The sequence below is a fragment of the Prinia subflava genome, chromosome 12 (assembly GCF_021018805.1).
Source record: "Prinia subflava isolate CZ2003 ecotype Zambia chromosome 12, Cam_Psub_1.2, whole genome shotgun sequence".
In the NCBI taxonomy this organism is placed as follows: Eukaryota; Metazoa; Chordata; class Aves; order Passeriformes; family Cisticolidae; genus Prinia; species Prinia subflava.
In genome coordinates, this window is record NC_086258.1 from 22,108,776 (window position 1) to 22,123,853 (window position 15,078).

Sequence of the window (15,078 nt, forward strand, 5' to 3'; positions counted from 1 at the left end):
GGGCTGTGCCGGGAGGGGCTGGGGCGATGAAACCACCGAGGATTAGCGAGCTCTGCTGCGCTCCCGCCAGCTCCTCTCTGCGGCTCCGATGCCACACCAGCGTCACCCCTCCCCTGGCTGCGTGCAGGGCAGGGGATTTGGGGGTTTTTGGGTGCTGTTGCTCGGGGTTCTGCAGTGCTGAGCGCTGCCGGTGTCACACACGTGTTGTTGTGCTGTCCCTTGTCCCCTTCTCGCCCTCCCCAGGTCTTGGTGCCTCTCAGAGCTCACTGGGTTAGCCCTTCCCTGAGAGGGAAGCACTGGAGAGACCCTGAGCAAGAGAAGTCAATCCAGCCTGGGGTGGGATGAGGCTGTGTCTGGGTTTGGGGTTCGCCCTTGCCTGGCACCCAGGGCACACAACTCTCCCCATCTCCAGATTTTAGCTGGGGTTTGATGCCTTAGGTGTGTGTTTGCCGGTTAGACACAATTGATGACCAGAGGCTGCTCATCTCGGGCAGGTTGCAGATCATTTCCCTTATTTCTGCCTTTCTTAGATGGTATTTTGCAGTTGCTTGGGTGATGAGCCATCCTTTGGTTGCAGAGTGCTTTGAAGCTCTTTCCTACGCTGGAGACCTTCCCCCTCTGACTGCAAATCTTTCTTTCTGCCACATCCTGGTGCTGTGAGCCCGTGGTCAGCCCGGCACAGACTGACCACACAGAGGCAGTTGTTAGGGGGCCTCACTTTCCCACCTGCCTGACAGGAATCTGTGTCCTGGCCATGGAGTGACCATGACCACTTCCCACGGAGCCATCTGCTTATGGCAATGGGAGCTGGGAGTTAATTTAGGCTTCTTTGTGCTAAAGGGCTTCAGTCCCTGCTGGGCTCCCCCAGTGCTGCACAGCCACGAGCTGGGGATATTTGGGATGTTGCCTTTGGTGGGGAGGAGCAGGCAGGGCACAGTGCCCGCCATGGGTGTCCCTTACAGGAGCTGAGCAGCCCCAGGCTCACAGAGCTGTGTGACTGTGGCTGGTGCACTTTGGTGAATCACCTTTCAATTCCTGGGGCTGGGCTCATCCCCCCTTCCTGCACTGCTGCCAAGGACACCCCCAGCCCCTCGGTGCTCACTGTAGGTGCCCAGCTGGCACAGGGAGAGCAGGCAGCCAGCCCTGGGTGTGAAACCTGCTCTGCCCCTCTTGTGTCAGTCACGTTCTGTAAATGCTGTTTGACACTCAAAGGATTCCGAAACTGCTTTGCACATTGGGTGCTTTCCCTGCTCCGTGGTGGGAGCCTCTCCTTCAGCCCTGTTCCCAGAGACAGCGAGAGCAGGGAGGGATCTCTGGCTCAGAGGGAGCTCTGCCGTTGTGGCTCTTTGAGAGCTCTCCAGTTCTCACATTTTTGGTATAAATGAGGTGTTGCAGTTCAGAAAGGCTGCCTGGGTAGGGCTTGGTCCCGTTCTTTCTCTGCAGGGAGCTGCCAGGCTGGTACCTCTCCTCTTCCCAACCTGCCATTTCCCAGTAATATCTCCGGATTTTGCCTTCTCCTGTGAACAGTGGGATGTCCCGTGTCATTCCTGCCCCTCAGCACCATTACCCTGCAGGCTCAGAAATAGATCATCTTCTTGTGTCAGTTTTATCTTCTGCTTTAAGATGAAATCACTGCCTAAACTGTGCTTTGGGGGCAATTCTCCATGCTCCTGCTCTGCTGCTTCTTCCCTGTTGGCTCAGGGAGTGGGACTGCCTGGAGTGAGGGTTTGCAGCCCAAGGAGTGAGTGTCCCCCATGGTCCCTGCTGTGGCTTGGTGTGTCCTTGTCCTCAGTGTCACAGCAGCCTTGCCCCCGCCCAGTGGGACAGGAACCCGGCCCTGTAAGGAGCCGTGGGCTCCGATGGCACAGCCTCCTCTGCAGGCACCCTGAGAGGATGTTTGTCAAACCAGCTGCCTCCTGCATGGCCTGATACCTGCCTTTGTGTGGTTTGATCGAGCCTCTTATCACCCTCATCTCCCGCTGTGTGCGGAGCTCTCGCCTGCCTGAGAAGCACACCGAGGCTGAAGTTCTTCTTGAAAATCGCAGCTTTCTCCCCGCACTGCCCCATGTTCTACAAAGGCTTCCTCCAGCTGCTCCCTCCCTCACTCTGGGTTTCTATCTTTGGCTCCTGTGTGAGGTGGAGGGGAGGCAGTAAAATCTTACAAACAAACAGCTGAAACCCAAGGTTTTCTCCTGTAATCTAAGAAAAACAGTTTCGCTGGAGGGGCAGGTACCAGCGTGTGCTGCTGCGCCTGGCACAGCTCCGTACCCAGCTCTTCCTCTGCAGGGAGGATGCATCTCTCAAAGCTCCTGTCCTGCACCTTTGGAGGATGAGCTGGAGGAGGCAGAAAGCTGAGGTGGAGCTCGAAGGTGTTGATGACCTTTCTGGGGAGCTTGTGTGAGGATCTTACCTTGAAAAAAGCTCTGGGTAGGATCCCTTTGCTTTAAACCAAAATAAATGATTTTTCCTTCTGGTGCAGCATCAGCCCAAGCTCCTGTTTCCTTCAGCCTTGTCAGGCTTCTTGTTCTGGCCCTGCCGGTGCCCAGAGCCCTCCTGCAGCATCGATCCAGGTGCTGAGCCGTGTCCTGGCACCAACCCAGGCAGGGCATCCTTGTCCCTGCAGCCACTGCCGCCGGACGTGAGCAGTGCGCTCAGAGCTGCTCCCGAGGCCCAGGGGCTCTGGTTTTCCTCTCCTGTTTCCTGCCCGGGATGCTCAGGCTCAGAACAATCGGGCAGGAAAGGGCGTTGTCCTGCCCCGAGGGTACCCGCGGGCTTTCCCCAGTGCCCTGGAGAGGTGGCTGCTTCCCTGCTGCAGGATTCCCTCTGGAAAGGTCTTTGGCAGGTCCTTTCCTGCCTCGGGCATCGCAGGGAGATGCCGCAGGGATTTGCCGTGGGAGGGGAGATCTCAGCTGGCTCCGTGTGTGCCGGGGTTTGCTGTGCTGCAGAGTGGATTTTGGAGCATTTGCTGCCTGCGGTGGAGCCCCCCAGGCTCCGGGGTGTGCTCTGCTGGTGGGTGAGGGGTGTCCTGCAGGGAGGCTCTGATCCTCTTCACTCCTGAATTTTGGATCTTTGAGCTCTTCCTCCGTTCTCATCTCCTGGGGGCTGTCCTGGGCTCCACCACTGCAGAAGCAGCTCAGGGAAGTTACTGAGTGTTGAAGATGGGACTCAATATGAGAAAAGGGATTTTCCTTGCTGGAAAGGCTGCTGTGTGCCCTGTCCCTGCCATTCCAGGGCTGCTGATGTCACCTTGTCTGCCGAGGGACCTTCTGCTGCAAGGTGTGGAGCAGGTCCTGAGTGGCAGAAAGGCCCTGGCAGGGAAAGGTGCCAGGGCACTGAAGGCCCAGTGGACCCAGGGGGTCCCAGCTGAGTGGGAATTCCCTGCCAGAGAGCTGGGACACCCCAAGGGCTTCCCATAACCTCTGGTGGCTTCACAGCTCAGCAGGAAAAGACTTTTTTTGTTGGTAAATTTTTTCATACTGTTTTAAAACTTTTTTTTTTTTTTTAAACTTTTACAAACTTTTTGCCTCAAGCAGAACAAGGGAAAATCTAAACCAGTGGACAGCAAGTTCCCACTTCCCACCAAGAAAGTAAATGTTTACCAGTGTGGTGTTAATTAACAGAAAAATTTGCCTGTTCATATTTACCCACAGAGATGAATGAAGCAATCTTGGACTGAAATTCCCCAAGGATCTGGCACCTATGCAAGGACAGTTTCCCAAATAATCTTAGGATACTTTGCAAGCTGAGCTTTGGTGTGCTGAGCCTTTTCTCACTCACTTTAATCAGTGCTTTTTTAGAAAGTCATTAGTTAGAAAGTTATTTTAAATTAATTATTATAAATTGCCCTTTTGGACACTCACACCTCCAGAGAGGATGGGTTCGACCTTGTCCTGAGTCCTGACAATGGGAATTGTTGAGCATCTCTTGAAAATGGGACAAAACCTTGAGGCAAATGGGTTTCTCTTGGGGCTCTTAAACCCAGATGCTGTCCCTGCAGTGTGGAGAGGGCTGTGCCATCACTGGGGTGGTGTCACATGGAGGTGCTCAACACCCTCATAAAAAGCAAAGCATTTTCCAAACCCTTGACCTCAGCACTTGTTTTTCTTGGTATTCTTGAGATGCTTAACAGGGCTCCTGAAAGTCAGATTACGTTCTCCAGAACTGTCCCCTGCCCTTTCATCATGCTCAGTGTGGGTGGGTGGCAAGGAGAGGACAGCTGAGGGAAGACACAGCAGAAAAGGCTGCAAAGTTTCTGCTCTGGATGAAGCGAGGCCTTTCCCATGGAAAATGCTTCCCTAAGCACTGCCCTGGGAGAGGAGGTTTAGATTCATGTGTGGTCCATGCCACAGCAGGAAAAAAACACCCCAAGAGTGCACTCTGTGGTTTGAAAGTTATTGCAATATCTTGGGGGTATTTTATTTTAAATTTTCTGCCTGTTGTGTGCTAAGACACGAGGGAAGGGATGTGGGGCTGGTGTGGGGTGAGGAGCCCGTTCCCCTCTGAGGACTAAGCTGTTTTTTGAGCTGGGTGTTGCAAAGGTGTCTGTGAGTCACTCTGGGCTCTTACTCACTGCCTTCTCCTGCCATGACCGAGGTGCTGGGCTGATTTCTCTGCTCCTTCCTGTGGCACTGCAGAGTTCCTCGGCTCCGGGCACAGGTAGAAGTTCTGCTGCAGAGCCCAGTTCCAGGCCTTGGCAGCGGCACAGAGAGGAGGAGCTGTGAGCCTCTCTGGGCTGAAGGAGAGCGTGGGCACTGGGCAGGTCAGTGATGCCCAGGGTGTGTTTGCTCCCACCTCTGGGGCAGGTCAGTGATGCCCAGGGTGTGTTTGCTCCCACCTCTGGGGCAGGTCAGTGGTGCTCGGGGTGTGTTTGCTTCCAGCTCAGGGCAGGTCAGTGGTGCTCGGGGTGCGTTTGCTTCCAGCTCAGGGCAGGTCAGTGGTGCTCGGGGTGCGTTTGCTTCCAGCTCAGGGCAGGTCAGTGGTGCTCGGGGTGTGTTTGCTTCCAGCTCAGGGCAGGTCAGTGGTGCTCGGGGTGTGTTTGCTTCCAGCTCAGGGCAGGTCAGTGGTGCTCGGGGTGTGTTTGCTTCCAGCTCAGGGCAGGTCAGTGATGCTCAGGGTGTGTTTGCTCCCACCTCTGGGGCAGGTCAGTGGTGCTCAGGGTGTGTTTGCTTCCAGCTCAGGGGAGCTGCTGGTGGGCTCTCTCCAGCTCAGGGGCAGGGCTGGAGCTGACTCCCCATGTTCCCAGGGAGCTCCAGGAGGCAGGCGTGGCTTTCCTGAGCCCTTCTGGGGGAGCTGCTGGCAATGAGGTGTGGGTGGAGGTGGCCGTGCTGCAGGCAAGGAAGGCAGTGGAGCCTCTGCCAAGGTCACAGTGGCTCGAGGGCAGGGCTGGGTGGGGCTGTGATGGGCACAGCCATGGCTGGGAACTGGCACCAAATGCTGGCCAGATGGGCAGAGAAGGGAGCGCTTTAGGATATCTATGGGAATTATGTGGGTGTGTGGCATGGATGAAGCAAAGGCCGCCTTGCAGGTGGTTTTGTAACATTGGCAGCTTTTATTTCTCCTTACTTGATTGTTTTTGTGCATTTGTGTTGCCTCTAAACAAGAGGCAAAGCATGTGTGGGATGGACCCATGGGTGTGCTTTGGGAGGGGGGGACACGTGCCTAGGGTCCCTCTGGGTGGCAGGGGAGAAGGGAATGTCCTGGTCACCTCTGATTGCTCAGGGAACATGGGAGCAGTGCCCCTGCGAATGGATATGGAGTGGGTGGGATAAAACCTTCCTCCCCAGCACAGTCTCTGGCAGCCAAGGTTCAGGTTGCACCCTGGGCCCTGGAGGAGAGATGGGATGTGACAACAGCCACAATTTCACAATGTCCTCACGTGCTGGGCTCACGTCCCCTTGGTGTTTTCCACCATTGCCACAGGGGCACATGGAGCTTTCCTTCCCGTTGGCTGTTGGCAGCAAGGGGACAGCTCTGCAGCCTTCCCTGGCCGCTTGGTGTGGGTTTGTGGCCATTGCCAGAGAACACTGGAGCCATCAAGGGTAATCCCTTATTAACTGTCCTCCTCCTTTCCTCTTTAATTCAGGAGATGAATTAAAATGCAGCACACCACGTGCACAGAGGACAGGATCTACCATGCGCTGGAAAGGTGTCTCCACGGGCTCAGCAGGGACGCTGTGTCCAGCAGATGGGCTGGTAGGTGACCTGTTACCCATGGGCTTCTCTGTGATCCACCTGGGCCCCTGGTGGGGTCTCACCCAGGACTCTCTGGGTTAGAGGGAACTGCTGGTGCTGCTGGAGGCCTTTTCCCTTCCAGTGGTCAGCCAGCAGTAGTGTCCAGCCTGGCCAGTCCTGCTAGACATTTTGCTGGAATAGGAAGATGTCCCCAGGACCCTGAGCAGGTCACGCCAGGTCTGACTCGTGTTAGGACTCAGCAGGGCAGTCGTGCGTGTTGCCAGCCATCCCTGAGTGAGCTGGGGAGAGGAGAAGGCTTTGTTCAGCACAAGGAAAGGCTCCTTTGTGCAATCAGCCAGCCCTGCCGCGGTGCTCACGGCCCCCAGGGCAGGGCTGTGATCTGTGCTGCATTGTCACACACAGCTCAGAGATGTTTGTTATCATTTAACCCTGGCTCAGATACCGTGGTGGTCATAAAGAGCTGAGTCTTGCTCAGGGGGCTGTGAAGGGATTGGGGCTGACATGGAGAGAGCAGAGCAAAAATAATTTCTAAATGTCATTTTGAGCTTTCTGCCTCACAGCTGTGTCTGTGAGCTGGGATTAAATCACTGCCAAACCCTCCTGTGGATGAAAGAATCTGGAGGCTGTCAGATTTTGATTCCTTTTAGTCTGTGCCGTGCTTTCTACCCTTCCTGCTTTTCTTTTCCCCGACAAGATCAACAAAGAGATGCATCAGGATCCTACCTGCCCAATCCCAGAGGAATTCCTGTGCCATCCCCTCACAGCCACTGGAGCGATGCCACTTCCATGCTGTAACATCACCTGGGGGCTTGGTTAGGGCGGCTCTGCCCAAGGTTCCTGTGCCCTATTCTTTTGCCCTGCTCTGGGAAGCAGGCCCTGAAGTGTGACCCACATTGCCGATTCCTGGAAGCGTGACCTCGTGCTTGGCACGGTGACAGCGCGTGGCCAGAGGAGCCCCTGCATGCCCAGAGCTCACCTCTCCTGTAATTACCATCAATCAGTTCCCGTGTCACTCACAGCTCTAATCCCAGCCCCTCGGCGCTGCTCTTTGGGTTGGGGGAGCCTTTAAACAACGACTCTATCACTTTTCCAGCTCATTAGCAAAGATTGGGGTGTGCAGGGCAGGGGTCGGGGCTGGGGGCTGTGCTGGGGGCAGCTGTGCTGAGTCCCTGGAGCCCCATCCCCAGTGATTGCCCCTGGCTCCCAGGCCCCTTCCTGTGGCTCTCTGGGCTTTGGCAGAAGGACCTGACATTCCTGGGAGGATTTTGGCCGTTTTGACCTCAAAAATCTCCCTCTTATCCAAAGGATTTGTGCTCTGCCAGGAATCTCCGCTGTGCCCTGGTGGCTTTGCTGTGCCCCAGCCCTGGTGCTGCTGCTGAGGACCCCCAGGACCCCCCCAGGACCCTCGTGGAGGTGCCCCTGTGCTGGACATCCATACCCACCCTCCGTGCCTCAGCAGCTGCAGGCTGGGTTGCTGCACTTCCCAAGGGATGCTGTGGCTGCCAGGCTTGGGCTGTGCCTGTCCTTGGGTACCTCCAGCCTCCCTGTAGCAGCTGCCCCGAGCTGCCCTTCCTTGGGGCAGTCCTTGGCAGAAAACACCTCCCTCTGCTGAGGAGATGGTGGCAGCGGTTCTGGGGGAGGAGGAAACGGAGTCTTCTGCTTTCCACCCCGGGGCTGTGTCACTCCTGACAGCACAGGAGCCGTGCCCAGCGCCGTGGGTGAGGGCAGCTTGCAAGGTGCCATTTCTGCTGCTGCATTTCCGACTTGGCGGTTTCCCCCTCTGAGGGGAAATGCCACCCTCTGAGGCCAGGAAGGAGCTGCTCCGGGAGGAGGAGGAGGAAGAGGGCATCTTGGGGCACTTCTCAGAAAAGCAGTGGCAAAGCCTCATCCTTCTGAGGCTGCCCAGCACTGCTGTGCCTGGTCTTGGCACCTTTGGTGCTGATAATGATCAAAGCCGAGCCCAGGCTCCCTGAGCAGCCCCTGCCCAGCACCTGCTGCCTGCTCAGGGCTTTGCTGTGCTCTTCTCCCAGAGGGAGGAATTCCTTTGGCTCTGCAGAGGCTTTGCTGGGGGCTTTGCCCTCCCAAAATGAGGTTTTTCTGTGGGTCACTGTCATGCTGAGTTTAGTTGACTCACACTCTATGGGATGCTGGGATAAGCCCAGCTTAGTCCTGCCTTTGCCCCAGCTGGGGACAGCGTGTTCCTGGGGCTGCCTGTGCTGCTGGCAGATAAACCTGACTCATTCTTTGTTTAACGAAGAAACAACTGGCCCTGGTTTAGTGGACCAAAGCAAAAGGATGAGCACGAGGGTGGGGGGATGGCAGCAGCTCCTCAGCTGTGCTGCTCCCACTGCCCTGCTGGGGGGTCTCCTGGGCCTCTTGGGGCAAATTCCTTGGATTTAGGGACCGGAAGGTGAAGTTCTGGTTTGTGCTGTTTGTACAAGGTGCATCTTTATTGGTGGTCTTGGCTCCTCCAGAGCCATGAACTGCTCTCCTCTCTGCTCCCCACACTTCCCCCAGCTCTCATGGATCCTGCTCCCCCCAGCCATGCTCTCAGCGGTGAAAAGGATCCTGGAATGGTTTGGGTTGGGGGGACCTCAGATCCCACCCAGTGCCACCCTTGCCAGGGCAGGGACACCTCCCACTGTCCCAGGCTGCTCCAAGCCCTGTCCAGCCCGGCCTTGGGCACTGCCAGGGACCAGGGGCAGCCACAGCTGCTCTGGGCACCCTGTGCCAGGGCCTGCCCACCCTCATAGGGAGGATTTTTTTTCTCAATATCCCATCTAAACCTACCTTCCTTCAGCTTCCCCCTTTTCCTGTCACTCCATGTCATTGTCCCAAGTCCCTCTCCAGCTCTCTTTGTAGTCACTGGAAAGGGCTCTAAGATAAATCCTCCTCCCAGCTGGAGCAGGATGAGTTTTTCAAGACACCACATGAGTCCAGCAGCTCTTTAATGAGGTCAGCAAAGCTCCCAGCAGCTCTGACCACTCCTGCTGGGCCAGTTCTTGGCTCCCTGCCAGGTGCTGGGGCTTTCCCTAGAGGGTGCAGCAGCCTGGGACAATATTAATTTATTTGGACAATCTGCTGGAGCCATCCCATGGCTTTGTGCCCTCGTGCTGTCCTAAGGAAGAGACTCAAAGGAAAATTGGAGCAACTGAATTCCTGAATTGGTGTGGCTGCTCCCTCACTGACCAAGATATCCCAGGTTCTTGCTGGATGGCAGCAGAGGAAAATTAAGAATTGCATCTGTAATTACCAGTGAGTGCATCTTAGCTGCTTGGAAAGTCTCCAGTGGGATCTTTCTTCACTGGAAAATGTTGATTCATTGAAAGTAAAAAGTTGTGTGGCAGCAAGGGGCTTTCCCTGCTGATTCAGCTGCAAGCCTGGCACAAAGCCACAGCAAGTGTCCCACTGAGCAAATGCTTGTCCACGCTGGGAGATGGGTGTAGCTTTGCAACCTCAGCGTTGGTTTTTACTGTCTTGCTGTTGGCCATGGCCCAGGTCTCTGCAGTGGCTTCAATTCACCTGGATGGTGTGTAAAGGTGTTGATGTGGCATTTCTGTGTGTCTGGTGAGTTTGTAGCCTCTGCAGCTGAAAGAGCCTTTGAGGGAGAGGCAGGGTGACCTGAAGGTTTGTGCTGTGTCCCCTGCCAGCTCCTGGCATTGTCCCCTCCTGGCTCCAGAATGACAACCAACCCCCTGCATCAGTGTTTATGTCCTGTGCTACTTCTAATGAGAGTGATACCCAGCTGGATTTATATTTTCCTCTCTGATCTTTAGCCCCTCTTCTCTGCAGAGAGAAACGCTCTGTTTCTCTTGGCCGTGCCTTTGGGCTGAGCCTGGCAGAGCTGCAGTGCCCCCTGAGCTGTGCCTGGGCTGAGGCCGTGCTGGGTGTGTGTCCTGCATCTTCCCCTGCTGGAACAATCCGTGCCAAAGCAGCGCCGGGAGCTGCGGGCACGGACCCTGCCCGGATACTGTGAGGCTGTTCGCTTGAAATTCCCCACAGGGCTGTGTGCGGAGAGGAGGAGGAGGAGGAAGGGTAGAGGAGCTGCTGCTCCTCCTGGGGCGGTGGATCCCAGCGAGCTGCATGTCTCCCCTGGGATGCGGGCCGGGATGGAAGGAGGCTCCTGGCAGCCTTCACACATTGGAGTGTTTCCTCCAGGAGCAGCTGAGAGCTGGCCCTGACTGCCAAGGAGAGCCATGGCCTTGGGAAACACCTTGGCCATTGTCACCAGGCGGCTCCCTGCAGCCCCCAGATGTCTGGGGAAGGGGCTGGGGCCCCTCCATCCCTCTGCGTGGCAATGTCCCTCTCTCTTTTGGTGGGGTTTTGATACATCCAATGAAAATTGGAGGGTGCTAAGAGATGAATTGGGTGTTGGGCAGGCTTGGCAGCAAGGCTGATGCTGCTGCCTTGGGGCATCTGCAGGTGTGAAGAGCTGCAGGGGTTGGGCTCCTGCCTGACAGGCAGCTGCGTTTGGAGGGATTTGGGAGTTTAGAGCTGGGATAACAGCCAGGGGTGGCCCGGGAGAGGCGCACACTGCTGGGTTAGCTCAGCAGGAGGAAGCTGGGTCCCACCCCTGCCCAGTGCATCCCTTTGGTCTCTGTGCACACCTGGCAGCGCTGGCATCTTGGGTACTCACCTGGCACCTAGGGCAGAGGCTTCCATCCCAGCTGGGTGTGACAGGCTGAGAATGTGCAGGTGCTCAGGTGCCCTGTGGTGTCCCTGAGATAAACACCAGTGTTTGAGGCTAGATCTGGCTCCAGGGAGGATGTGAGGTTTGTTCTTCTGCCCTGATCTGATGCCTGTGGTCAGCACCTTCCCCTTGAACCCCTCCCATTGTTCATCCCCCTCTGACCTTCGTGAGCAGGGCTGAGGGTGCCAATGCTGCTGGGAGTGACTGTGGGACCATGAGTGGCCGTGGGGCTCTGTCCCACAGCTGGCCTGGGAGTGACCGTGACCCTGTGAATGACCCCAGGGCAGTGAGTGACTGTGGCCCTGTGAATGACCCCAGGACAGTGAGTGACTGCGGCCCTGTGAATGACCCCAGGGCAGTGAGTGACTGTGGCCCTGTGAATGACCCCAGGACAGTGAGTGACTGTGGCCCTGTGAATGACCCCAGGGCAGTGAGTGACTGTGGCCCTGTGAATGACCCCAGGGCAGTGAGTGACTGTGGCCCTGTGAATGACCCCGGGGCAGTGAGTGACTGTGGCCCTGTGAATGACCCCAGGGCAGTGAGTGACTGTGGCCCTGTGAATGACCCCAGGGCAGTGAGTGACTGTGGCCCTGTGAATGACCCCAGGGCAGTGAGTGACCGTGACCCTGTGAATGACCCCAGGACCAGTGATTGACCGTGGGGCTGTGAATGACCATGGGGCAGTGAGTGACCTTGGCTCTGTGTCCCCACAGCCGGGCTGTGCCTGAACTGCTGGAGCCTGCAGGAGCTGGTGAGCCGGGACGCCGGTAACTACCTCATCCTGGTGGAGAAGATCCTGGGCAAGACCAAGGAGGTGAGTGGGGGCTGTCAGGGGGAGCTGCAGGCTCTGAGGTGTTGGCAGCTCCGTGGCTTGCTCAGGATGGGCTTTGGCAAAGCTGGGTGGGGGATTTTGGGTCATGAGAATTTGCTGGGCATCAGTGCTGGGGGTTAGGTGGGGCTGGGTCAGGAGGTGCAGAGCTCTGGTGGCACCAATGCTGTGTCCCACAAGGACGAGCCCATAGCCATTGTTTGGGCAGCCCTGTGGATCCCCAGGGGTGGGTTTTGATCCCCTGAAGTGCTGCTTGGTTTTGTGCAGATCCTCCAGCCTTCCCCAGCCCTTCCCTGGCCGTGTCCATGGAGCTGCTGCTCCAAAGCAGAGCCAAAGGAAAATTTCCTGTTGTTTTTGGTGGAGACTTCACTGCAGTTCTGCCGGGTTTCCTGCGGGGCTGGTGACCACAGGCAGGATTTGCAGTGCACAGCAGCCTGGCAGGTGACAGTGGGGTCACAGTGAGGGGACAAAGCAGCAGCAGGGACAATCAGATGGGCCTGCCATGGTCCCATCGTGTGCCAGGGGAACTCGAGGCTCACTGGTCAAGCAGGGTCATCCTGGACTTCAGCCAGGAAGGCCTTGGAGGAATCCCTGGATGTGGCAGGAAATGGGGATGTGTTTCCTAAATCCCCAGCACTGGGATTCATGTGAGGGGATAAATGCTGGCTTCCATTTTATGGGCAAGAGGCTGTGGAGCTGAGGGCAGTCCAGCTTATTCACGCTTGTATTCTTTCAATGACTGGAACTGCTCTGGGTGCAGAGTGCTTTGGTACAGAGGGGTTTAGATGAGGGTTTACTGCACTTTGGGCTGTGCAAGTGTCTCCTTGAGCCCTCAGTGAGCATTCTGCTGGCTATTCCCTGGAATAAAGGCTAGGGTTCCACCCCCTGGATTCCATCCCCTGGATTTCAGTGTCCTGCCCATCCTCCCAAGATACCTGCAGTGGCTGGGCTGCCTGCTCTGAGCCACTTGCATGGAATTTCAAGCATCAGTACCCTCAGTGGGGTGGGTCACACCGGGGAGAAGACAGAAGGGGAGATTGTGCTGCTCTGCCTGTCCCACACTGTGATTGGGCTTTTGGGGTGGTTTTCCCATGGAGATAGGGAATCTCCCGTGGTGATGGGATGGTGGGGCTGGAGTATCCCAGCACCTCCAGGGAGATTTTGGGCACTCTCCTGGCCAGCAGCTCATCCCTGTGCCCTCGGGCTGTTCCCACAGGTGCAGGAGAGGTGTGACTACGACCTGGTGACGCCCCTGGCCCTGCTCTTCTACTCGGCTGTGCTCTATGTAAGTGCTGAGGCTGCTGCACTGATCCCAGCCCAGGGCAGGCACCAAAATCAGGATGCCTTTGACTGGAACAGCCTTCTTTCATCAGTTCACCCCAGAAAGAAAGATTCCATATGAATCCAGAGGGGTCAGGATCAAGCACCCATTGTGCAAGCTGAGAGACAAAGAAAATGGGCTTCAGGGATTTTGAAGATTTTTTTTTTTAAGGCTGGGCTAATCAGAAGGGGAGATGGACAATAAAGGGAATTTTTTTCTTTGCCCTTTATAGTTGCGCAAAATACGTGGGCAACATGAATGAAAAGGAGGAGAGCTTTCCAAGGAAATACTTTTTTTATTATTGTTATTCGCAGCACAATGCATCATTATCCTGAGGAAATCATTGCTGCCAGACCCTGCACAAGCATGGGCTGTATGGAATTCATCTGTGTGGCTTGTGGGCTTGAAAAGGAATTTATAGTTGGGCTTGGGCGCGTGAGCACAGCTCGGGGAGGTTGGGAAGGAGCTCCTTGGAGCTGTGCCCACAGGATCCTGTGGCCCTTCCTTGGGGGGAGATGGGATGGCACAGAGGGAACCTCTGCTTTGCTTCTCCCCCTCCCACTTCCAGCCTGAACCATGAATTTCTCACACGGCACTTGGGGTCTCTGCACCTCTGGAACCCTGTGCCTCTGTCCCCACAGGCCCCTCACTTCCCACCCGGCTCTGACCTGCTCCTGAAAGCTGCCAGTGTCTACCACAGCTTCCTGACGTGGCCCGTGCCCTACTGTGACACCTTCCGGGAGCTGCTCACCTTCATCAGCAACGAGCTCAAGGCGCCAGGTGAGCGCTGCTGCCCTGCCCCAGCCCTGCCAGCACCAAACAGGGCCCTGCCAGCACCAAACCCAGCCCTGGGCTCTGCCAGCTCCAAACCCAGCCCTGCCTTGGGGTTTGTCCCCCTGGTGCTCCTGGCTCATTCCTCCCTTGCTTCCTGAGTCCATCCCAAAGCTCAGCTTTTCCAGGGGTCAGGACCCTGCCCTCCCTCCTCCCTCAGGATGGCATTCCTGGGTGGTCCAGCACAGGGTGGGACTGGATTCCTGAGGAGGAGCCGGGTAGGGAAGTGTTTCTGGTGGTGTGCAAGGAGCATCCCAGGCTTTCCCAGCTGTGGATCAGAGGCAATTAGCCACATGGGTAAGGATTTCCTGGCTGGTTTCAGTCTGGAGGGTCTTTTCCTCAGCAGAGCACGTGCTGGCTGCTCCCCCCAGCCTGCCCTTTATGTGAGGTGCTCAGTGGGGGGACAACAGTGGGGCCATTCATGGGCATCAGGGTGGCTGGAGCCTCCGAGCCTGCTCTTCCATGGAGATTTCCATAGGGCTGAGGGACTCCCTGGATTGTTCTTTCCAGCCCAGACACTTCTTGTGACCCAGCTCTGGGCACATGCACGAGCAGCACCAGTGCTCCTCTTAATTAAGGACTCCTTGTGGATGCCTTGTGGTTCCCAGTGGAGCAGCTCTTCCAATTATTTCTCGAAGCCTTTTTTCCTAATCTCCCTGCCTTTTGGGGGCTTTTGAAGAGCTGTTATCACACAGAGCACATTGCAGCCCATGTTTAATCCTGGGCAGGGTTTGGGAGGCCTGGGAGGGAGATGTGGCTGTGGCTGGGGGTGTTCCCCCCCCCGCTTCAAACTGGGAAGGTGCTTTGGGGAGCCCTGGGGGATGTGAGATGCAGGGTCTCTGTCAGGGCATCGATTCCTGTGAGATGGGAACTTGGGGATGGGATGAAAGATGCTTTTAAAGGAACAAAAAGATTGGAAAATCACCTTTTTCCCCTGCCTGGTGCAGTGGGAGCTCTGGACTGGCTGCTTTAGCCCCAGCACCAATGGCCATGGCCACCAGGCAGGGTCTGGTTGTGTCCAGCTTCATTTCAGAGCTGCAGGGTCACAGGGACATGGGGACACCTGTGAGGCTCCCCAGCTCCCTCCTGATCATTTCTTGCTATGCCCTGGCCAGGGCTGTGCTTTACACACCTCTGGAAAGCTCCAGATTGGGGCTTCTGCCCCATTCCTGTGCCATTCCCAGTGCCCCAGGCTGTGAGGGGAGATTTTGGCCC

General features: G+C 56.5%; 1 protein-coding gene across 4 annotated transcripts in view; it reads left to right on the top strand.

Moving 5' to 3' along the window:
- The window catches only part of PIK3R5 (phosphoinositide-3-kinase regulatory subunit 5), a 43,263-nt gene that overhangs the window by 15,466 nt on the left and 12,719 nt on the right, over nucleotides 1-15,078 (top strand). For 2 of the 4 annotated variants that reach the window (XM_063409586.1, XM_063409589.1), the window contains exons 2-6: nucleotides 4,635-4,759; nucleotides 6,083-6,192; nucleotides 11,596-11,696; nucleotides 12,928-12,996; nucleotides 13,674-13,812. In XM_063409586.1, coding sequence (XP_063265656.1) covers nucleotides 6,096-6,192; nucleotides 11,596-11,696; nucleotides 12,928-12,996; nucleotides 13,674-13,812 — 406 coding nt within the window. In that variant the 5' untranslated portion in view covers nucleotides 4,635-4,759; nucleotides 6,083-6,095. The remainder of the gene's footprint in view (nucleotides 1-4,634; nucleotides 4,760-6,082; nucleotides 6,193-11,595; nucleotides 11,697-12,927; nucleotides 12,997-13,673; nucleotides 13,813-15,078) is intronic. The other 2 variants (XM_063409587.1, XM_063409588.1) reach the window with 1 other exon arrangement.